Genomic DNA, 24,976 nt, shown 5'->3' on the forward strand with positions numbered 1-24,976 from the left:
GAGAGATCGATGAATCTCAGGAAGACAGGGTGTTGGAAGGGCCATTACTGTAAATACTGAAGTTACTAAGGAGGACGATGGAGGTTTAGGAGGAGACTAGTAAGCAAGGTGAAGACTGTGAAAGAGTCCCTTGAAAGTTCAGAAAGGTTGGGATATGAAATAAAATGTTAATGTTATAGAGATTCCACAAACCATTGCTCCCGGCTAAATTCTGAGGACTTAGAAGGAAACACAAGTATAATAGTATAGCTGGGGGCTGGCAGCCTTCAGAGATTTCATCCCCTGACTGGATGACCTATGAAATCCCTTCCGGCTAAGGGATACTCTATGTTAAAAGAGTCTTCTCTGCCTTTCCTAACAGTTACATCCATTGTAGACACTAAAAGTAATCCCTAGTACAGGTAAAGGTAAAAACTGTGTTAAATATTTTCCTTTTGCCGTAGAGTACTTTTATGAAGGGAGATAGGAGAAAGAAGGGCATTGATGAAGCTTATCTTTGCCTTTCAGATGCTATTTGTGAAAAGCAGATAATAACGTGTATTGGAAATGGAAACAGACCAAATGTGGAAGAAATTGCTGAAAAGTGTCCAAAAGAGATTATTAACCTCATGGTACGCTGCTGGAATGGGAATCCAGATAATCGACCAACCTTTAGTGGTAAGATATTTATGAGCCTGAGCTATACCCTATATAAAGATTTTCAAGGATGCTGCTGCTAGGAGCTCAGAAAATCAAGTCCTAAATTCTAAATAGTTTCAAATTGATTGTCCAGATCTTTTCAAACAGCTTTTTCTTAAGCACTCCCACCAACAAAGCCAAATATCTTCTTTCTACCTTTTGTCTCTCTTCCCTCTCCTAGTTTGTTTAACATTCATTTGACAAGTAACTGGCCAATAAGTGCAATCCTTATAAATCAGCACATAGTGTACATCAGTGTGCTTAGCTGATATAATTGCCTAGGAAAGGGGCTGCAGTCCCTGCTTCCGGAGAATCACAATAATGTATCATGGAAGTGGAGATATTGTGGAGCATACATAAATATTCCATGATTGATTCTCATCTGCTAACCACATGATGGGCAGTAGCTTATTTAATTGGCTGCAGTTGTGTGACTGAGGCCATTTTCAAAAAGCCTCGGATGGCCTCAGCCTCCTCCTCTCTCAGTTAGAGTTCTGATCTTGGTTTGACTCCTTGAGCAATGGTATTGGGTGAGAGACAATGATATGAGAGGAGAGGCTTTAGGCTTTCTCTCTCCTGTGGCCTAAGAATACAGGTTCAAGTTCTTTGTTTGCTGTGGTATTTGTTCTTTTTTCATTTTAGGTGAAAGAAGTTGGTGACCTTTGTGAGTTTCAGAAGGTCAGGAAAGCAAGACACCCAAGGTCTTGGGAGTTCAGGAGGCCTGCTTTCCTGACTTTTTGAAACACCAAAAACAGTAGTCTCCAACTTTCTGCTTCTCAGGGCATCAGTAATGGGCTAGCGGCCAAGCTTGGCATTGGACAAGGCTGCAGGATTCCCAGACCAAGGCCTCTCCCCTTTGTAGCACTGTGTCTCACCCAACACTACCAACATGAGTGGAGGCCCTACCAAGAAAGCAAAAGGCCAAAGCCAATTAAAGTTCTTTGAAGGTGTCCTGAACAGGTTTTTGTACTCTGTGCAAGCTTTATAGGACCAGGCTTATTGGCAAATCTCATTATATTTGCATTGTGTGTGTGCACACGCACGTGCGTGCGTGTGCGTGCGTGTGTGTGTGTGTGTGTGTGTGTTTGGAACAAGTATATGCATAAAAGAGAGGAGGAGGGAAGGAGCTGAAATGAATATTCTTTCCCTAAGGATACAAAATGCCGTAGTACCAGACCTTAAGGAACGTAGGACCTAATGAAGAATGGGAGAGACATATACACTGAAACTATGATAGAAGGAAAAAGAAATTTCCAGAGTTCTATGATAAACTTGAAAGTTCCCTTTTGCTTGTTGTGGGGGAAGGGGTAGAGGAGAATCAGAGACGGCTTCATTGGGAAAGTCTTACCTGAGTTAGGACATAGAAAAGGGGAAGCTTTCAAAAGGAGAGGAAGCGGGGAGGGAAGAGGACAAAGGCAGGGAAGTGGGAATGACCCAAGGCAGGGAAATGGGAAAGAGCAGGATGAGAACTAAAGACAGTGAATAATCCTGTCTGGCAGAAAAGTGGAGCTAGATTGTGGAAAATATCTAACAATAATAATCACTGACATTTATATGGATCATAATATGTGCCAGGCATTATGCTAAGGGCTTTACGACTATTACCTCATTTAATTCTCCTTGAAGGTAGGAGCTATTATTATCCCCATTTTATAGATGAGGAAACTGAGACAAACAGAGGTTAAGTGACTTGCCCAGGGTCACACATCAAGTAAATGTCTGAGGCTGAAGGCCACAACACATTGGGTTGTAACAGCTCAAGATCCTTTGCTTCCTGGAGAGTCTTAGGATGTTGTACTTTCTGTCTAGCCTGTTATCAGTTTTCTTATTAATTCTCTTTATCAAAGAATGATTTCATTTTACTGCTTTTTCTAATCACTCGTTAGGAGCATTTCACTTTGTAAAGATGACAACATTGACGAATGTTTTACAGCAATGAACGCCAATGAACGGCAGGATGAAGAATATAGGTGTTATTCAGTAGGCAGTGAAAAGCCAGAGAAGGTTTTGAGCAGAGGACTGATAATGGTCAGAGCAATACAATAATGAGAATTTTATTTGGCAGCTAGAGAAAAATGAGTTGGAAAAGGGAGAGACTGAGGCAGGAAGAGCCCTAAGGAAGGGAAAGTCGTTTCATGGAGAATAAAAAAGAGAAGGGATCCAAGAAAGATTGGAGGGAGAAGGTAGATTCACAAGACTTAGCAACTAATTAGTGAAGAAGAGGGAAGAGTCAAAGATACCCTGAGTATGTGTGACTTCTCTTCTCACTTGTCCACGTAGGACTCTTAATCCTCACTCGCTTTGCCTTTGTACATTGAACTTCGTCATCTTGTGCATTCAAGAATCAAATTTATGCCACTGGTGGTACTTTGCAATCAAGGATCCACAGTAACCAAACTGCTTGAAGTGGTAAATCAAAATAAAAAGTGCCGAGTCAGTCTGCTCTGCTCTGTGAAGGGGAAGTTAGGAAAGACTACAGCAACACAAGATCCTTTGCTTCCTAGAGCCTCCTAGCATGCTGTACTTCCTGCCTAGCCTATTAGCAACTTTCTTATTAATTTTCTTTATTAAGGGACTATTTCCTTTTTTCCCTCACTATTTCTAATCAACTCTATAATCATTCTAGGATCATTTCACTTTATAATGATGACAAATCAACATTTTTATTTTTGTGCTAAAAAATGTTAAAACTATAAAAAAAATTTTCACAGAAATCGACCAAGAATTCAGACCTTTCTACCTTGAACAATTGGAAGAAAAGGTAGAAGAAGATGTGAAGAAGTTAAAAGTAAGTATAGTAGTGGATGCTCAAAAATGGACAGTTATGTTACATATTTGTATGCTTAAACATAAATAACAAGGAGGCACAGCATTACCATTCTTGTGGTTTTTCCAATAACTTCATCCTGGTGACCACAAAAATGAACATTAGCTGCTGAGTTTTCATTTGTTTTTCTTTTACAAAGGGGTTAATTTTTTAATGCTAAGAAGAAAAAAGGCCTTTTTTTTCCTTGATGGGGAGAAGAGGATCAAAGAAGGAATGAGGACTCCTCAGTTCAGGGTGGATTGAACAATTAAAATGGAAAGGGAAAGCTAAGAGTAGGTTAGACAACTTTTACTCTATTTCTGCTTCCTCTCTGCCACAGAGAATGATCTTTGGATTGGAAAGGATGGAAAAAAATGGCTAATAGGGAGTTGAAACTCAGGATAAGTAGAGAGACAGTACGAGATTGTCTGGCTGTCCTTGATGGATTTGTCAGCAGACCAAGGTGAACTAGATCCTTGGGTACTGAAAGAACTGGTAGCTATAATGGCTGAGCCGGTGATCTCTGAAAGATGGTGGAGAACAGAAGAGGTACTCAGGCCCAAAGGAGGACAAATGCTGTCCCAATTTTCAAAGAAGAGAAGAGAGTTAAGTCTGCAAATTATAGACCAGAGAGCTTCATCCTGGTGACTAGAACATTTTACTAAAGTTACAGCTTGTGGACATCTAGAAAAGGATGCGGTGATCACAAATAGTTATCAATCAGTATGGCTTCATCAAGAATAGAGTCATGTCAGACCAACCTTCATTTTTTGATGAGATTTCTAAAGTCAGAAGAATGCTGTAGATACGGTTTCTCTAGAAGTCAACAAAATATTTACAGAATTTCTCATGCTGTCTTTATGGAAAATATAGAAGGAAGTAGACTAGATGATAGCATAGTTAGCTGGATTCAGAGCATGCTGAATTGCCAAAAAGTTCTGTAAGAAGAGGTTGTATGATGTAATGGAGAGAGGACTCAACTCGGAGTTAGGGTACTTGGGTTCGACTTCCTGCTCTGACATTTACTAGCCAGGCAAAGCTGGGTAAGTCATTTAACCTTTTCTGTGCCACTTTTCTCATCTGTAAAATGAAGATAGTAACATTTCCCTACCTATCTCACGAAGTTGTTGTGAGGAAAACATTTTGAAAACCTTCAAATGCCATATAAATGTGAGCTGTTAGCTATTCAAGGTTCAATGTCAGCTTGGAAAGAAATCTTTATTAGAATATCCCAGGGATGGGTCCTTGGCCCCCCATACTATTTAACATTTTTAGCAGTGACTTGGATGAAGACATAGATGGCACACTTACTATGTCTGTAGATAACAGAAATGGAAGGCCTAGCTAATATGGTGGAATGACTAAATCAAGATCCAAAAGCATCTTGACAGTTTAAAACAATGGAATAAATAGAAAATGGTGAGATATAATAAGGATGAATGTAAAGTCTTAGCCTGGGATTAAAAAAAATCAACTTTATAAGCACTAGATAGGCATCATATAATTGACTGTGAAAAAGATCAGGGGTGGGGGAGTAATGGGCTATATGCTTAATATAAATCAATACTGTAATGGTAGTGGCCAAAAAACTCAATTGACATCTTAGGTTATGTGAAAAGATAAATAATCCAGAATGAGGCAGGTAACAGCCCTGCTGTGTTCTGCCCTGGTCAGACCATACCCTGGAGTGTTGTGTTCATTTCTGACAAATGTGATGCCATCCAAAGGATAGTGAAGGTCCTAGAGATCATATTATATGGGAAATGGTCAAAAGAAATGGGGTTGCTTAGCCTAGGGAAGAGAAGACTTAGAGATGACATGTTAGATATGTTTAAGATTTCTTAATTTTGTAGGCTGAGGACCTGGGTTCAATTGCTGACTCTGCCACTACCTGTGTGAGTTTGGTCAAGTCACAACATCTGTGGGTCTCAATTTCCTCCTTTGTAAAATGAGGAAGTTTGATTAGATGACTTCTCAAGTCTTTTCCAGCTCTAAGTCTATCATCCTATGATCCTGAGTATTTGAAGAGCTGTCATGGTGAAGAGAGATTAGATTTGTTCTGCTTAGTTATGAAGGGCTGAGCTAGGAGCAATGGGTTGGAGTGTCTGAAAGACAAATTTAGGCATAATGTAAGGAAAAGCCTCCTGACAATTAGAACTCTCTGTAAGTGTAACAGGCTGCCTTGGGAGGTCATGGACTGTCTATCACTACAAGTCTTTAAGCAAAGATTGGATAATAATTTGTTGGAGATGTTGTAAAGGGCATTCTTACTCAAGAATGGGTTAGACTAGATGATGGCAAAGGTCTCTCTCATCTCAGACCATGAATGTGATAATTCACATGATTTTGTGTTTTCCATAACTGGATTGTATTTGCTGCTTGCAAAAGCACTGCTTTTTGTTTTTGGCTTTTTCTCTAGGAAGCATATCCTGCCCCAAATGAAGTAGTGAAAAGGATGCAGTCTCTCCAGATTGATTCAGTACCAGTGCCCCCAAGCAGAACAAATTCAGGTAACTTCCAGCAAGTCACTTCATTTGTATTTTCATTCATTCATTTAACAAACATCTTTTGAGAGTTTACTATTGGTAAAATAGCTCTCAGGACAAAACAGGATTCAAAGAAATGCAATAGGTGTTCTCTGCCCTCAAAGACTTCACAGTCTTCTTGGAGAGTCAAAATACATACACAAAACCTTAAGTAAAAACATAAAAGTTGTCAGAAGCAAAATGTGATTGAATGCCAAATAAATGGCATGGATGGTAAGTGTTTAAACGTCCTGTCTTATCATCTTCCTATCATATACACTGTTGCTTCTTAGAACTGTAATTTTAGGGAGTAGAACTATTTGAAATCAGCTTCCCATTTGTCAGAGCCTCCCTGATCTCTGACAGCCAGGGGAATGGAACCAGTGGAATAAACACCCCTTCATAGTGAGGGACTGGCTCTAAGACAGTGTTCACATAGCATAGCATCCACAGACCCTGGCCACATGTTTTCATCACAATCCCTCTTTCTACATGCTTGACTGCTGGGTAACAGAAAATATGGACTTCCTACTCCTCAGGAATGCAGACAGGATAATTCTCCTGACACTGTTTCTGAAGAGATGGCACAGAAATGACCACTGGGAAGGATGTGTCCTATTGCTACCCACAGATGCTTCTCTCCTCCTATTCTCATACCTGAACTCTGCAATTCATAAAATTCATAAAAATTACTACCAGTTCACCAAGAATATGATAGCAGTCCTCCCATTTGCTACTTCCCTAAAAAAAGTTGACCATGGGAACCTTAACCAGAAGGACAGTATCAAAGCTGTTGACCTTACAAGGCAAGCAGAATTCTCCCAAGCCCACCTCATGCGGCTGCGTACCCCACACCTGCCCTCTCTTAACCTCTGGGCCCTGCCACACTTTTCCTTTCTTGCTGTGCTCCCTGTTATCCTCCAGGTGGACAGGCCCCAGATAACCCTCACTTAGCTGCCACAAAATACTAAGATTGTGAAGATACTTACACATTTACCTTCTTTTTTTTAAAAACCACTCTATAACTAAATTCTAACAGCTGAAAGGATACATGTTATATGTAGGATATGGATTATTTCGGGTCATAGAAATGCTTGTGAAATGGGTTTACAAGGAGGATAAGTGATCTAGGTGCAACATTGCAATGTTTATTTAGAACAATGGGTGAAAAGGTGCTTTTTCATTAGCAGTTACCTGATGGTGATAAAAAGGAACTTTTAACCTAAATCATTGAGTTTTATCATAAGAAGTTTCAGCTTTACCATGACAATATAAAGTTTAGCACTTTTTCCTCTTTCTCCCTTCAACATGTCCTTTTTCAATAATTGAGGTAAGCTTCCTCCTTTCTCTTATCACTATTAGCAGAAACAATTCCTAGCCATTCCTCCTTTAACTGGAGTACTTTTATTTTTGGATGTCTCTTTATATTGTACCCTTCCTCCTATATATGAATTATCCCTTATTATCTCTCTAACTCCTAAAGGAAAGAAGAGGCTCATAGATTTCTTGTAATTGTTTTCAAATTTTTCCATGGTGTTTTGGGAAGGGTCACTGACATAATGATGGTGAGATTCTTCTGAGATAATGTTATGTAGACCATTTTGCAAACCAACTTTAAAGTTTTATGTAAATATCAGTTATTATTTATGCCATTGTTAAAATATATCATATTTTTAAAAAATGTGTCAAGATGCTTTCATTTAATACTTCTACTTCTTTCCATGTCACAGAACAGCCCAATTCACTCCATAGCTCCCAGGAACTCAGGACTGGTTGTATCGATGAGTCCATGTTCGCTCCCTACCCTGACAATCAGCCAGTGGAGAATGAGGCCTCTCCTGAGGCCCTGAGCCTACAAAGCAAGTTACAGGAAGAGGCAAACTACCATATCTTTGGCAGCCGAATGGATAAGCCGACAAATAGTCAGTCTAGATCTGTTGCAGCTAAAAGAGAAGAAGAAAGGAGGCGAAGAGTCTCCCATGACCCTTTCATAGGAAGGCCTTCTCAGCCTCAGAAGCATGGGTTTTATCAGAATAATTTCACTTCTGGGATGGGCTCTTGTCATCCCAATGCAAACAATCATAGCAATCTATTACAGCAACCAGCAGAGCCATTTACCCCACTACAAGTACCCCCCTCTACACCACTACAAGTGTTGAATAACCATCAAGTTTTTGGATCGAGGTCAGTAGATCCAAGAACAAGCAACATCTATGGACTAAATCTAAACACTGGATCTATCCCCTTTAAAATATCTGTGCCTGAGTCTACCACAGGAGCCAACATGCCAACTCTCCCATTCAGTACAACAGGTAATCAATCCACTTTTTTGACTTGGACTGTTTTAGCTGCTTCTTTCCTATATCTAGTAGTTTCCTGAAAGTAAAGTTGACGCTGATTCTATTGTGGCTCATATGCATATGGGGGAACAGTTGTATTTTTAACATTTGGCAAATGCCAAGTGCATGGAACCATGAACTGGCTACTTAGGGTGAGGTAAATTGGATTTTGGTCCAAGAAACATTTGTTAAGCAGGGGTTCTTAATCTAGGGTTTGTTAACTTGTTTGCTTTTTAAAATGTATTTTGTTAACTGTATTTCAGTATAGGGCAGCGAGGTGGCACAGTGGATAGAGTGCCTGAAGTCAGGAAGAATCATCTTCCTGAATTCATATCTGGCCTCAGACACTTACTAGCAGTGTGACCCTGGGCAAATCACTTAACCCTGTTTGCCTCAGTTCCTCATCTGTAAAACATCCTGGAGAAGGAAATGGCAAATCACTCTGGTATCTTTGCCAAGAAATCTCTAAATGGGGTCACAAAGAGTCAGACAGGACTAAAAATAACTCAACAATAAAAACAACAGTAATTTCAAAATAATTGGTTTCCTTTGTAATTCTATGTATTTTATTTTGTGCATTTAATAGAATTATTCTGTTAAGAGTTCCAACTGGATTGCCAGTTGGGTCTATAACACATAAAAAAGGTTAAGAACCCCTACTTTTTTTTACTGTTTTTCTCTTTTCTTCATTTTTCCCCAATTTTTAAAAACATTTTTATTTAAAGTTTTGAGGTCCATATTCTATCCTTCCCTCCCTCCCTGAGATGGTAGGCAATGAGATACAAGTTATACATGTGCAATTATGTACAACATTTCCATATTAGTCATTTTGTATAAGAAGACTCAAATAAAAGGGAAAAAATGAAAGTAAAGATAACATGTTTCAATCTATATTCAGTCAATATCAGTTCTTTCTCTGGAGGCAGATAGTATGCTTCAACACTAGTCCTTTGGAATTGTCTTGGATTATTATATTATTGAGAATAGCCAAGTCATTGACAGTTCTTTATTGAACAATATTGCTGTTTCTATGTACAATGTTCTCCTGGTTCTGTTCACTTCACTATGCATCAATTCATATAAGTCTTTCCAGGTGTTTTTGAAATCATTCTGCTTGTCATTTCTTATAACACAATAATATTCCATCACAATCACATGCCCCCGCTTGTTTAGCCATTCCCCAATTGATGGGCATCCTTTTGATTTCCGATTCTTAGCCACCACAAAAAGAGCTGCTATAAATATTTTTGTACAAATAGGTCCCTTTCCCCCTCCCCCACTTTTTTTGATGTCTATGGGATATTGACCTAACCATGGTATTGCTGGATCAAAGTGTATGCACAATTTTATAGCCCTTTGGGCATAGTTCCAAATTGTTCTCCAGAAAGGTTGGATCAGAAGAACCCCGACTTTTGACGACTTACGAATTCTTACTTCATATCTTATGGACAAAGATAAGCGACGATTTCCAAGATTTCTAAGCACATTTTTTTAAAGTGGAGAAATCTTACAAATGGCAATCATCGAAAAGGATACACTAGATCACAGGGTCACATCAGTAGGGCATAAGACTCTAGCAATTATTACCTACTCCACCAGCTCCCACATGCAAATCCCCTACAAAATAACTTGCAAAACTTTTACTAGGGTAAAGCCAACTATTAAATTTAGTTACGGTTTTTTTAAGTTCTCATTTATTTGGTAGCTTCAAGTCTACAATGGAAAAATATACTTAAAAGAAAAGCACATCTTTGTAGCTGGTATATTTTGTACTTCCACATTGCAAGAACCAAGAATCACTGTCCTAGAAATAATATAATTCACAATATTATAAATAAGTGTGATATATTTCAAAAGATTAATCATACTCCGAGACCAGTTCTGTGAATCATTTATGAACAAGGGAAAGCCTAGATGTGTCCATTTTCCCACACTTATCTCCCCTTAGAGCACTCCTTCCTGTTCTAGTTGGGTTCATTAGCATAAGAGGTATGAGAATTTTTAGCACTGATACTCTATGGGACTTTAACAAAATTTAAAAGTAATTCAAGTAGGTTAAAATTGTCCCCTGTCTAGAGGATGGTTGTAGATACTTACTTGCTAAATATCCCTTTTATTATTTCTCCAGATTAGACTTTTCTTTGGCCTGTAGGAGGCTTTGGCTTATAAATGCTTGATCCTGTATTCTTATGGGATTGTGTATTTAGCTTTGGAAGGAACCTTGGTGGCCACCTAGTTCTTGCTAATTGGCCTTATAGTTTTCTCTTTTTCCATAGCTTGAAGTATACATTAGTATTTTTTTAAATATAACTATAACAAATAGGAAAGATTTTGTTATGGTTTTCTGTTTTAGGTTTGTTTAGTGAAGGTGAAGAGTAAGACTTAAATTGTCTTTTTTTTTTTGTCATTATACAGGTCAAGCAACAGGAATGGAACACATGACAAAGAATTTCCCTTTTGTTCCTTCATTTCCTGTACCTACAACAGGCCCAGGTAACAATTATAGAGTTGACAGCAGATCCTGACTGTCTTCAGGAGAAGTGGTTTGATTCTAATTTAATATTTATTTGTCATCAAATATTTGCTAGTATTTCCTTAGAAATTTTGATGACTTCCATTAAGTGGCACCCACTTGTACCTCTCATATACTGCCTCCTGTAGTCTTTGAAAGAACAATATGAATATTAATTTATCTATCTCAGAACCACTGCAGATTTCCTCAGAGCCACAACTAAGTGTTTTGTATTTTTAAATGGCAGCAATAAGTGGGTTTAAAAGAGAGTTATACAGAAAAGACTTTGACAATTGCAAACAACTCTATAAAATAAAAAGTTTTAGTCAGAGCTCTATCACAATTGACTCCAAGTTCTAATTTGCTCATGTGCTATAAAGTCTGTGCATATTGTGAGTACTTTTTCCTGTAAGAGATTGCCTAAGAGTTTATTTGCTATATAATTCTCCAAATCCTGCCAAGGTGCACAGTTATAGTTAACTTGACCTACTGGAAACAATTTTCCATCCTGCTTCCAAACTCAAACATGTCTTTTTCTTTGTCTTTAATACTACGCCATCCTTAAAAGTGGTTTCTGATATAACAATTTTAAAGGTAGCAGCATAAAGATATTTTGCTTTCTAAGAGGTCTGTAGAAATTTATGAAGATAGCTTCCTTCCTATTTTTTAATTTGTAAATGAGAAGAGTGGAAGACTCCCCATATTTCACCTTTTTCAAAATGCCTAGTCAATATCAACAGAACTTGTCGTAGCTGGTGTTCTAAAAAGACAGTACAACATAATGTACTTTGAAGAATAATTCTATTCTTAGATTGTCCTAGACTGTCCTTATTACTTTCAGTCAGGACACCAAGGATAAATGTTGATAATTCACTAGACACTCAAATCCACAGGGTAAGCATGCCAGATATTATCTAAAGCTAAGTTTTTACTGACTTTTTCAAACTTTCGCATTCTCAGTTCTACCTCATCTGTTTTAAGAATGATATGATTAGTAAGGTGATGACGGTAAAGGAAACCTAACAGCTGAGAAACCGGGCTGGGAAACTTGGCTATACGATACTGACATAGGTATTTGTAGAGAGTTTGGGGAGAGTTATACAGAATGAGAAATTGACCTAATTATACATAACCCCTTTCCCATGCTGTGTATATCCACTCATTTAAAATTATACTCTTAACTATGTTTATTTTCCTCTCCCTCTTCCCTTCCCCAATCTTGGTATCTTTTTAGGAGACTCAATAAAATGTAAGTTTGTCAGCAGTACTGGCATTCAGGTTGGAAACAACAATTACATGGTGATTGACGACAGCAGTCTGCCTGTTGAAAACATATTCACAAACATTCCACAAGAGCCAGAATCCAAGTATCTACATATATTTGGTAATATCTCTTTGAAGAAACTTTTCCCCAATTACTTATGGTTTTCTCTCTTTCCAGAGGGATGGAACTCTAATACCTTATTTTCCTCTCATCTTTCTTCTGCCTACCCAACAGCTCACTGAGCTGTTACTAAGCCCAAGTTCTTCAAAAACTTGACCTTCACCAAGTCGTATCCAAACCATAGGATAATCCCCAAACTAACCTGGTGTTCTAGGTGTGTGTGTGTATGTGTCTGTTTTTTAACTCAAGTTGGCTTGCAGAGGACTCCTCCAGACATCTGTTCAGATTCAGACCAGTTTCCAGGAGTGCTGGTTGACTCAAAGCATTCGATGCTTTGACATTCAAAATGCTATTTCTTAGCTCATCACAGATTGTATAAAGTTGACAAAAGTCAATCAGTCGACAAGTATTTATTAAGCACCTGATATGTATGTGACCAGCACTGTGCTAAGGCCTGGAAATACAACAACAAGTACAAAGATTATCCCTTCCCTCAAGGAATTTACATTCTAAATGGGGGAAGACAACCCTTAAAAAGAGAAGCTGAAAAGAGAGACGGAGAAGCAAACTAAGGTTCCTGGGCATCGTAAAAGAAATCTAGAGTGCAGCCTGGAGAGGAATAAGACTGGGCTGGCTCCCTAAATAGAGGTTCAGGGAGGAGCCATCCAATCAGAGGGTATGATCAATGTATAAATTCCATGGCCAGAGGGAGCTTCCAGATGAAGAGCTGAGGCATCATAGTCAGAATGCTACTTAGAGAGGAATGAGATATGAGATTCTAAAAAGGAAACAGAAAAAGTTCTGGGTCTGGATTCATTGCAAAAAAAAAAAAAGACCATCCAAAGAGATCCCAAGGGATTTAGGAGCCTTACAGTAGTCATAACCTTGAGAGGACCCATTTTTTGGTTTAGTAAGAATCAAGAGAGATGGAGGAATAAAAGGAGAAAAGTAGTGCCAAATAGTTACCAGTAGGAGAAAATGAAAGAATAGACAGTTCAAAATGAAACTAGGGGACTTGGGGAAGTGAGAGTCAAAGGAAACAAAAAATAAAGAAACACATAAACTGCATGGGAGGGAAAGAGGAGTGGTGATAGGGAAAAAACAAGCCCAAAGGGAAAAAATTCGAAACAAGGAGACAATTGCGGCCAGAGGTCTCCAGGTACATATTGTGCCTTACAGAATATTTAGCTGTCTATTAGTTAGAAAGAACTTAACTTTTTACAACTGGATTTTCTAATTAGTCCTCAAAACATTTTTTAGGGGAACATTATTGTCATCATCTCTATCTTTCACCTCCTGAGGAAACTGGATCCCTAGAGCTTTAAAGACTTAGGGCTGGATTCTTTTTTGCCATATGGTAATGGTAGGCTGATAATAAATATAATGAAATACCCAGCATAGTGTTTTAAAATTAAAAAATGCCTGCTCGTTGCCCTGAATGCATCACCAAAGTGGGTATGGCCCTAGTAAATGTGTCCATGAGGGGATTCTTCTGCTATGATAATTGACTCCAGAGCTGGAACTAGGAGAAGGTGAAGTAGGCAGACATTTAGAGCACAACATTACACAGGGCAAGGAGAAGGAAGAATAAGGGATATTTTTTTCTTATTCCTTTTTCTAAATGCAAATGTTGCTAATGTCAAAAAATTCTACTTGCTGTGACACATACTTATTTTGTGGATTCAGGTCAGGTATGTTAGAGTGAAGGCTCAAAGCCTCTATAGTATCACCATACACAGACATACCTGAGATATTGTGTGTTCAGTTCCAGACCATTTCAATAAAGCAAATATCTCAAAATTTTGGTTTCCCAGTGCATACAAAGGTTATATTTACATTCTTCTGTAGTCTGTTAAATGTGCAATAGTATTATGTCTAAAAAAACCCCAATGTACACCTTAATTTTAAAATACTTTATTGCTAAAAAATGCTAACAACATCTAAGCCTTTTGTGAGTGGTAATCTTTTTGCTAGTCGAGCGCCTTGCCTCACGGTTGGTGGCTGCTGACTGATCAGGGTGGTGGTTGCTGAAGATTGCCATGGCAATTTCTTAAAATAAGACAACACTGACATTTGCTTCATCAGTTGACTCTTCCTTACACTCGAACACTTAAAGGCCATTAGAGGTTTATTAGGTGGTCTTAATGTTATTATTGTTTTATCTCAGGAAATAGGGAGGCTTGAGGAGGGGGAGACTGAAAAGGCCAATCAATGGAACAGTCAGAACACACACAACATTTATCAATTAAGTTTGCAGTTTGTGGTACCCCAAAACTATTACAATAGTAACATCAAAGATCACAGATCACCATAAGAAATATAATAAAGAAAAAATTTGAAATATTGCAAGAATTATCAAAGTATGATACAGAGACATGATGTGAGCACATGTAAAAATGGCACCAATACATTTGCTTGACCCAAGGTTGCCACAAACCTTCCATTTATAAAATACACAATATCTGTGAAACACAATAAAACAAGGTATGCCTGTTTGATTTTTAACCTTGTCTCGGGCACACAGATGTCTTTTCCTAACTTTGCTTGACTCCACTATGCATCTTTTGAACAAGAGAGTAGCCAAGTAGGAATAAAGAGCTAACAAATGAATGACAATAATGGTCAAGGCTTCTCTGATTCAGGAAGGAAATCAATATCAAGTCAGCTAGCATTTATGAAACACTTACTCTGTGCTAGGTGCTGTGAGGAGACAAAGGCAAAAACCATTCCTTCTTCTCAAGGAGCTCCCAGTCTAATGGGGGAGACAAAATGCAAACAACCATGTACAAACAAGATAGGTACAGGATAATTTGGAGATAAGTAAAAGCATTTTTCTTCCCCTCTATATCCAGGAGAGGGTACATTTCAAGAATCTTTCTGGGTTCAGAAGGAGAATTTGGAAATAAAATGCATTTCTTTTCTCTCTTCTAACATAAAACTCTATACCCTTAGCACACTTGGCATCATAGAATGCTAAATTTAAGCTGTAAGGGACTTCAGAGATCAACTAGTCCAGCCCTCTCCCTTGACCTGAGCATGATTATCAGTTTTAGAAGGCATGGGAATTCGTTTTTTGGAATATTATATCTAGATGCTTCTCTTTTTCCTTTGGAAGGTGATACCACTAGCCTGACTGATAAACATCTGGATCCAGTAAGAGATAATCTTGGAAGGATTTGGAAAAAATGTGCCCGGAGGTTGGGCTTCACTGAATCCCAGATTGATGAAATTGACCATGACTATGATCGAGATGGACTGAAAGAAAAGGTTTACCAGATGATCCAGAAGTGGCTGATGAGGGAAGGCAACAAGGGTGCCACTGTTGGAAAGCTAGCCAGAGCACTCTATGAGTGCCAGAGAACAGACCTTCTCAATACTTTGATATCTGTAAGCCAAGACTAGTCTGATGGGGGTAAATTGAAAGAAATGTACGTAAATGCCTTTTTAAACTATGCAACTCATGGTGAACTATGCTGTCTGAACTACGTCTCTTTGAGATCAGTCCTTTACCTGCCCAGCTGTATTTAGGGTGGGCATTGTTAGCCATTACTGCTGAGTCAGTCAGAGTGACCCCATCTTTCCACTTTGCCTGTCCTTTGGGGTAGGTGCCAGCTAACCTCCAGTTACATGTGTCAGAGGCAGGACTTGAATCCATGAATCTAAGGTTGTCCTGTAACCACTACACCACACTGCTTGTCATGATGTTTTTTACTATTGAACGAGGCTAAAGATTTCTGTAATAAATATATCAACTTTTCATGTTGTTATGCCAAAAATAGTAATGATGATTGTAAAACATTTTATAACTATCAAGTTTTACATATTTTTAATACCTTTAAAGGTTTTCTTTTTTGATTAAATAAGTTTTTCCCAGATTTCTTCCTGCCTTTTAACCACTATCATAAACTTATACACCTTTAGAAAAAGAAGGAACTTGAGACATCTAGTCCCATCTCTTCATTTTACAGATAGGAAAATTAAGGTCTATTTTCTTAAGATTTCAGGACTTGTAAGGTGGGAGAATTAGGAATTTAGCCCAGGCCTTTTGGTACCTAATTTAGTTTTCTTTCTACTATACCATGCTGCCTTGCTGACATTCATGCTTTGCTTTTAAGAGTTCACTTTGAAATCTCAGATTAAAATGAAGAAACCTAAAGACTTGTCCAGTCACCTAAAAGAAGGTGCAACATCAGTTCTGTGAGTAAATACAAAGAGGTGAGCAAAAAAATTTAAACAGGAGTGACAATTAGCAAGTATTGGAAAAGTTACCCAATACAAGTACACAAAACCATAGATCTAGAACTGGAAGGAACCTAAGAGGCTACCTGGCTAAACTCCCTTATTCTACAGATCAGGAATCAGGGAAGTTAAGGGACTGCCCAGGGTCACACAGGTAGCCAGTATAAGAGATGGAATTTGAACTCAGGTGCTCTGACTCCAGAGCCTGTGCTCTTTTTCACTCTACCCTATAGGGACTTAAATTTTTCATTGAATACTCCCCTCAAGGCTCCTGATTGTGAACAAAATCGTCAGAGATGGGGATGCAACTTAATAGAATTTCAAATCAAGTCAAAAGAAATATTCTTAAAATATCAGTCTTTAAAACTAGTTAAGTCTGTGTTTGGATAAGTGAGATTGTTATGTGGTATTGATTCTGTTGCTGACTTCGAGGGCTCTTGTTATTTCTTATGACCACCAGAGACAGAGAGGGATAGAAGGACTCTTCAATAAGTGAGGAAGAAGATGTCAGAAACCCACATACTCTCCCACCGTTTTGATTAATACCAGATATCTAAAGTGGGTAGGGATTAAGTGGCAGCTGAACAATATCTAAGCAGTCATCAATTGTTGTTTAGTGACCCCAGTTGGGGTTTTCTTGGCAAAGATTCTGGAATGATTTGTCATTTCCTTCTCCAACTCATTTTACAGTTGAGGAAACTGAGGCAAACATGGTTAAGTGACTTGCCCAAGCTCACACAGCTGGTAAGTGTCTGAGATTCAAACTCAGGAAGATGAGTTTTCCTGACTCCAGGCTGGGAATTCTATCCACTTTGCCACCTAGCTGCCCAGTTCCCCAGTACCTCTATGCTTTAGATACTATTTAGATACCAGTTTTCCCTCTAGCATTGGCTAACCAAACTATTGTGGGAACTAAGTTCATTTCCTAGACATTTTAAATTTTAGACAGGAATAGGCACCACAATATTATGGCACTTCCTTAGCAGCTGCACCAACTGAAAAATGTTCAGCACATACGTTGTTCTGGAAAGGTAAAAGAAAATCAACATTACTTGGATCAGACTGAAGACCTTAAAACCCCAATCACCTTAACTTAAAAGAGGATTCGTCTTCCAGAATCTGCCACTAGATCTGGAAACCTTAACTGGTAGGGCTCCAAACTGGTTACTACCACCTACCTCTACCACAACCTGCTCTCCCTCAACCAAGATTTGCCAGTATGCCCAAGAGCAAAGCGTCCAGTAGCATCTGACCTCCAGTCTACTCAGGAACTTTCCTGACAGCAATGTTCCTCCATTCTCCCTCATCTCCCTCCCCCAAGGCCAACGAATTCAAGATTTCAGGAAATGAAAAAGTAGTTTATTTTCATTAAAGATTGGGAAACCCTGACCTAAAAATAAATAGAGTTGTTGTGCATAGTTAGAATTAGTGTCGGTGACTAAAATAGCAGGAAGGCAATGTCATTGCCACACAGGGATGTGGGTTTCCTTTGGCACAGCTTCCCGGCTAACGTAGCTGTGAGAATTGCTGATGATTTTGCACAAAGGCCCTGCAGACAAAAGTTTGGCCAAATCATAAGCAAATTCCAACATACACATACATATATGCTTCATCCTCTCAAAACAAACTGAAAAATGGATTGTTAACTATATTTTTTCTTGCTTGCTTTGGAACTGTCACATTCCCAGGATCAAAGTTAAATGTTCATAAAAGTAAAACACTATTAATAAAACAATAACAAGTCACAATTATTAGTGCTTTAAGGTTGCAAAGCACTTGGCATATATTGTATCATGATGCAGTTAATATTGTGAATTAACTGATACTAGTATTGATGTCCCCACAATAGAGATGTGTTGTTTCTGAAGGTTCATTTATAAAAAGGTAAAAAACAAGAGTGAGCTTGGCACCATTGGGGCACTCTCCCACTCTATGAGACCAGAGTGGGTTAAAGAAGAAGGAGAAGACAGTAACCAGATTAGTAAATACAGAGTACAGGAAAGTCAAAATATTCAACATGTATTAGACACTTAACTATAGGTCAGGACATAAATAAAACAGTCCCTGCCCTCAAAAAGCTTACAGTCAAGTATAAATTGGGACAGGCAATCATTTTTAATTGGTTTAATTTTGTGCTGGTAATGGTCATACCTATGTCTTCTACCAAGACCAGGCTAATTCAGAAAGGCTGACCATAACCAGTTAAAACTAAATTGAACTGGTTTTCCCACTGTTAGCTGGTCCTCTGTCATCCTAAAGCTAGATTTTGTGCCATAGACAAATTGTTCTATTTTGCTGTTTTTAAATGTGGTTTTAAAGAATGAGTATTAATTAAAGGAAACATGGAAAAGTTATAGTTCCTAAAAAATATACTTCAATGATATGAGATATTGCTGCAGCTGCTGGTATGGGGAAGTGAAGCATTTCCATGATTTTTTAAACCCATAGTGAAACAGGATTAGTTTTACTAAGCTGCAAAGTAAAATGTGGTCGACAATTAAAAACAATAGTAGGAATTGACAAACTCTTGCTACAAAACAGCCTAATTAGCCATCAGAAAACAATGAAAGGACTTGGTAGTTGAATAGGTTGTTATTAATTCCTCCACCATGAAGCATGGACTTCTTGAAGCTCGAAGAATAGCTATAAGAACACTAAGAATAATTTCTAATCATGCCTCGGGGAAAAAAAAAGTATGCTTGTCATGGCCAAGACAAAGCAAAGACAAAAGTACCAGAGATTGGCAAAGGGAAATTATTACTGAAGAAACTCACTGTTTTCATTGAAGGCTACACTAAAACCACAGTCAGAAAAAGTCCAGATGAAACTATAAGATATTAGAATCTTCATCAGATTATAAAACATCACCTCAAAAATGTCTGGGGAACTTTTTACTTCTAGTGGACTGGGAAAACTTGTCTCCATTGAAGAAATGATGAAATAATAAATATATTGATGTGCTGAGCCAAATTGTTCCAAAATTAGAGAAGTTCCCAAATTAAATAATACATAGCCTTCCACCATGCTATATGTTATGAAAGATTAAGATATTTATTTAAGAGATGGAGATAAATATTCTTCAAAGGCCTGGGAATTCACCTGACTGAAATCTCACTGAAAACCATTTGTGCTAAATGTGGGAATTTGGGTTTTTTTGGATTATTCCTAGTTGTGAGGATTTGTTTTAATTGTTCAATTAAGAGGACAGTAAGGAGGAGAGATAATTTTTAAAAGAAAAACTAAGGCATTATAAAAATGTAAAATAGTACAATCAGATCAGATGAGAATGCATATAAAGCATTTTTTAAAAAAAGTGAATGGGAATGAATGGATAAATAACAAAAAAAGCATAAGTCTACTAGTAAAACTTGGAAGGAGTGAAAATTTGTTATATTTTGTAAGTAGAAATTCATGTATTTAAACGTCAATAGTTGCAAAGCAAGTTCAACTTGTATTGATGTTTAATGTTCAAAAGAAATTGTTTCAGAAACAAAAACCAAGCAAACAAACAGACAAACCAAAAACCTATGGGCTTTTTGGGAATACACCTAACAAAATACATGCAAAATACATGACTGCAATTACAAAATAATTTATAAAATAAGAGAAACCAGCACATGCACAGAATGTATCAGCATGTTCTACTGATGTAATTTTACCATGTGAGAGAGGTCAGAGAGCCTGTTTCAGATAGAGTTTTGGTGATGGGTAATGGAAATTCCTTGGAGAGACTTGAACATGAGTAGATATTCTTTCTAATACCAATTAGCCAACCACATTGTGAGAAGAAATCTTTTGGATTGGTTGGGTAGTTTGAACTACAGGTATGGGATGTGAGGGGAGGGAAGCTTTAAAAAAGAAATAGAGGCGAGAGAGACAGCCATTCTGCTTGGCTGCCCAGCTCTTGGTTTAACAGGATGGGGAACCTGTGGCCTCTAGGCTACATATGTGGCCCTCTAGGTCTTCCAGTGTGGCCCTTTGACTGAATCAAACTTCACAGAACAAATCCCCTTAATAAAAGGATTTGTTCTGTAAAACTTGGAATCAGTCAAAAGGCTGCACCCAAGGACCTAGAAGATCACGTGTGGCCTCGAGGCCATAGGTTTTCCACTCCTTCGTTCAGAAAGATTGCTTGCTGATTGTATAGAGGATCAATTATAGGGAGTGGGGTGGGACAGACTGGAAGCAGAGAAATCCTAAATTAGGCTATTGAAAGAGCATAGGCAAGAGATAACAACCACTTTTTGTTTTAGCAAAAAGACTGGAAATGGTTCATACAGTTTGAGATATGGAAGAATAAATTATAGTATAAAATATAATGGGACATTATTGTGCTATAAGAAATGAAAAAGTAGTATGGATTTAGAAAAACCTGAGAAGACTTGTATAAACTGATATAGAATGGAGTAAGAACAAGGAGAATAATTTATACAATAACTACAACATTGTAAAGAAAAATAAGACCACAGAATAAAGATTAAAGGACTATGATCAATACAATGACCAATAAAGACTTCCAAAGACCAATGATGAACCATCTCTTGACGCAAAAGTGGTGGATTAGATGTGCAGTGAGATATGAATTTTTAGACACAATGTATGAATTTATTTTATGTGAATATACTTTTTTTTTAAGAGAGAGCTTTTATTTTTCTTTCAAGGAGGAAGGTTTAGGGTGGGAGTGATGTAGGAGAGAAATAATAGTGAGATGACTAAAACGGAATATAAAGAGAAGAGAGCCCAGGTCAGAGTGTTGTAACACCCTGCATCAAAAGCCTGTCTTTTATTTATTTGCGAGGGAATCGGGGTTAAGTGACTTGCCCAGGGTCACACAGCTAGTAAGTGTCAAGTGTCTGAGGCCACATTTGAACTCAGGTCCTGTTGATTCCAGAGTCAGTGCTCTATCTACTATGCCACCAACCACCCCAGGCCCAACTTTTTAACAACATACTTCCAGTAATGCTGTATGTCTGTAAGAAATGGAATACATTAACTAAAAAATTAAAGTTGAGGGTCACCCAATGGGCAGTGGAGAGGTTCATGGTAACCACGATCAGGCTTACGTAACATTGCCAAGGAAAAACCGCACAGAATAGATATTTAAAAAAATGTCATCGTATCACTGTATCACCAGAAAAAGATGGGCCAGTCTTGTAGCAAGAGTGAGGGATAACTCTGTAAAGTTTGTATGTTCATTTGGTAACTACGTAATACTAAGGGATCTAAAGGGAAACCCTAAAATGTTAAGGAAACCTCCTGTTAGGTAATTGTGGGAGGACATAGCATAAACACCTATATAGTATTTAGGATCTATACTGAGTGTGGACAAGAGTTGAATAGGATGTTCAACTGAACAGGATGAAGAGTTGAACAGGATGTGCAATCTGAATCACTGGAGAGAATACCTACATTGATGAGATAAGAGACCCATTGGAATATAATCAAGGGTTCAAGCTTAGTATATCTGCATAAGACTCTTCTAATTGGTAGAGAGAAGTATCATTCAGATGTTGAGTGCCTGTATGAGGTGTAGGGTGCATCCAGGGAAGACTAGCACCTCTGGTGTGATGGCTGTTGAGCCCTCTTCGGGGCTGCTTTCCACCTTTGGTGTCCACCTGTTCCACCTAACTCACCTGTGGCTCCAATAAGCTGTAGCACGCGCAGTGGCTACACCCCAGAAAACCGTTTCAGCAGATGGGCCAAACCAGGTTGAGGAAAACCAAGGGGTCTCATACCCATTGGTGTGTTAGCAGGGTATCTACCCCAAAGACTTCCCCTGGTAGTACGGATGGATGAGAACAATCTGTTTCAACGGCCATGAAGGCAGCTGAAGAAGGCACTGTGGAACACTTAGAGCTTGGTTAGACATCGAAGATGCCGAGGTCATCCACTGCATCCTGAGCCATCACCAGTCATCTTGATTCTGTTCTGCCACTGCACTGTGATGACTCTGGAGGACAGAGTAAGGCTGAAGACTTGGTGCAACTCTGTCTCATTTAAATCCAATTTACACATGAATCAACAGACATCACCCATACCATTTTACCAGTTTACCTATCTCAGAGTCCTGTGGTGACAGACAAGTGATGAATCTGCAGGTGTGGATACACTGGGAACTGTGGTCACAGTCCTGCACACAGGTGGCCCAAGCCATAGGGTCGACTTCTCATTGGAAGCAGTAGTGGGATTCAGCAGCCCCCTGGGTGTCTGAGCAGCCTTTTAAGGATCACACAGCTCACCTCCTGGTGTGAGGAAGGGGCTAGAAAAAGTGCCCTAAAAATTGTCTGTTTGCCAACCCAGTCCTGATTATCACAGCAGGCAGGGATCCCACTCTGTGGTCGAAACATAAAAAAATACGCAAAAATGTCTGCTAAGATGATTCCGCTCACCATCAGCACACAGAATGTGCATACACTTATAGACAATACAAAATCCAATAGATTTGAAAGACCAGTGGCTCTTGTTGCAAGAGAACTCGGCAGGTATCGTATCCAAATAGTAGCCCTGAGTGAAACAAGGCTATCAAATGAAAGTCAGCTTGCTGAAGTTGGAGCTGGATACCCATTTTTCTGGAGTGACCACAGTGAAGGGGAACACCGTGAAGCTGCTGTAGGTTTTACAATCAAAACTAAACTAGTCAACAAGCTTGTATGCCTACCAAAAGGAGTAGCTCATAACAATGCAGGAAAATATCATACCACCATCATCAGTGCCTCTGTTCCCACCATGACAAACCCTGATGAAGTCGAAGAAAAATGTTATGAAGACCTGAAGACCCTTAACATCAATGTGCCAAAAGAGGCCAAGCTTGTAATTCTGGGTGACTTTAATGCTAGGGTAGGCTCAGACTACCAGACAAGGTAGGGAATCCTAGGGAGGAATGGAATTAGAAACAGTAACAGTCACTTACTACTAAAGACGTGGGCATCTCAAGACCAACTCATCACCAATACTGTCTTCCACTTACCTAAACGCAATAAAAGTTGGTGGGTGCACCCTCACAGAAAACATTGGCATTTAATAGACTATGTGATTGTAAGGAGAAGAGACAGACAGTACGTGAGAGTAACAAAGGCAATGTGGGCTGCAGAGTGCTGGACTGATCACAGACTTATCATCTCCAAGCTAAATATTCACACTCAACAAAAGCGGCCTCCCCAAGGCAAAATGACTACTGGAAGAATTAATGTCAACAGATTAGAACTCTTCCCTGATCAGGAACAGTTTGTTGCTAACTTGGAGGGAAAGTTGAGCCAACACACAGTTGGCAACAGTGGAACAGAAAAGGAGTGGGCAGTTTTCAGAAATTTGGTGTACAGCACTGCATTTGCTCACCTGGGTCAGAACACTTGCAAACATCAAGAATAGTTTGAACAAAATGATGGGGAAATTCAGAAACTGCTAAATGAAAAATGAGAATTCCACAGGGTTTGCCAGCAGGACAGTTCATCCATCTCTAAGAAGGCAGCATTTAATTCCATCAAAAGTAAAGTACAGGCAAAGTTTAGAAAGATGCAAGATTCTTGGCTCAGTAAGAAGGCAGATGAAATTCAGTTTTATGCCAATAATTCAAAAAGCTTTTATGATTTCCTGAAGGCTATTTATGGGCAAAGACCTATAGTGTATCTCAACTACTCAGTGCTGATGGAGCCACATTGATTAGTGATAAGGACATGATCCTAGAGAGATGGGCTGAACACTTCCACAATGTTCTCAACAGACTATCATCAATCAATGCTGTAGCCATTGACCGTTTACCTCAGGTTAAAGTCAGCCCCTCCCTAGCTGAAGTTCCAACTGAAGAAGAGGTTTCGAATGCCAGTAGGCTCCTTTCATGTGGCAAAGTACCTGGTGCTGATTCTATTCCAGCTGAGATTTACAAGGTGGGGGGGAGGGTCCATTGCTCATACAAAAGCTGACTGAAATTTTCTAGGTTACATGGCAAGATAAAGCTATCCCCAAGGAGCTCAAGAATGCTTCCATTGTCCATCTCTATAAAGGTAAAGGAAACAGATTGTCCTGTGACAATGATGGGGGAGCGGGGTATCTCTCTCTTAGTCATTGCCGGAAAGATTCTTGCCAGAATCCTCCTTAATAGGCTGATCCTTCACCTGAAAGATGGTCACCTATCTGTGAGCCAGTGTGGCTTTAGAAAGGGCCAATGAATGGTGGGTATGGTGTTTGCTGCTCTACAACTTCAGGAGAAATGCCAGCAGAACAGAGGTCTGTACACAATGTTTGTAGATCTTACCAAGGCCTTTGATGTTGTCAGCCATGAGGGCTTTTGGAAAATTATGTCAAAATTTGGTTACCCAGAGAAGTTCATCAACACTGTACATCAATTTCATGATGCCATGCTTGTCCAGGTTCTAGATAACAGACAATGCTCTCATGCTTTCCCAGTCACCAATGGAGTGAAACAAGGCTGTGTGCTTGCTCCCATGCTCTTTAGCATGATGTTTTCACCCATGTTGTCAAATGCTTTCAATGAAG

The 24,976-nt window shown here is 38.9% G+C and overlaps 1 protein-coding gene across 3 annotated transcripts in view; it reads left to right on the top strand.

Moving 5' to 3' along the window:
• The window catches only part of RIPK1 (receptor interacting serine/threonine kinase 1), a 59,294-nt gene extending 40,504 nt beyond the window's left edge, over positions 1 to 18,790 (top strand). For all 3 annotated transcript variants that reach the window (XM_036765633.1, XM_036765651.1, XM_036765642.1), the window contains 7 exons: positions 508 to 657; positions 3,390 to 3,466; positions 5,904 to 5,994; positions 7,740 to 8,321; positions 10,764 to 10,841; positions 12,095 to 12,244; positions 15,360 to 18,790. In XM_036765633.1, coding sequence (XP_036621528.1) covers positions 508 to 657; positions 3,390 to 3,466; positions 5,904 to 5,994; positions 7,740 to 8,321; positions 10,764 to 10,841; positions 12,095 to 12,244; positions 15,360 to 15,646 — 1,415 coding nt within the window. In that variant the 3' untranslated portion in view covers positions 15,647 to 18,790. The remainder of the gene's footprint in view (positions 1 to 507; positions 658 to 3,389; positions 3,467 to 5,903; positions 5,995 to 7,739; positions 8,322 to 10,763; positions 10,842 to 12,094; positions 12,245 to 15,359) is intronic.
• The last annotated feature ends 6,186 nt before the right edge of the window (positions 18,791 to 24,976 follow it).

The sequence above is a fragment of the Trichosurus vulpecula genome, chromosome 1 (genome assembly GCF_011100635.1).
Source record: "Trichosurus vulpecula isolate mTriVul1 chromosome 1, mTriVul1.pri, whole genome shotgun sequence".
In the NCBI taxonomy this organism is placed as follows: domain Eukaryota; kingdom Metazoa; phylum Chordata; class Mammalia; order Diprotodontia; family Phalangeridae; genus Trichosurus; species Trichosurus vulpecula.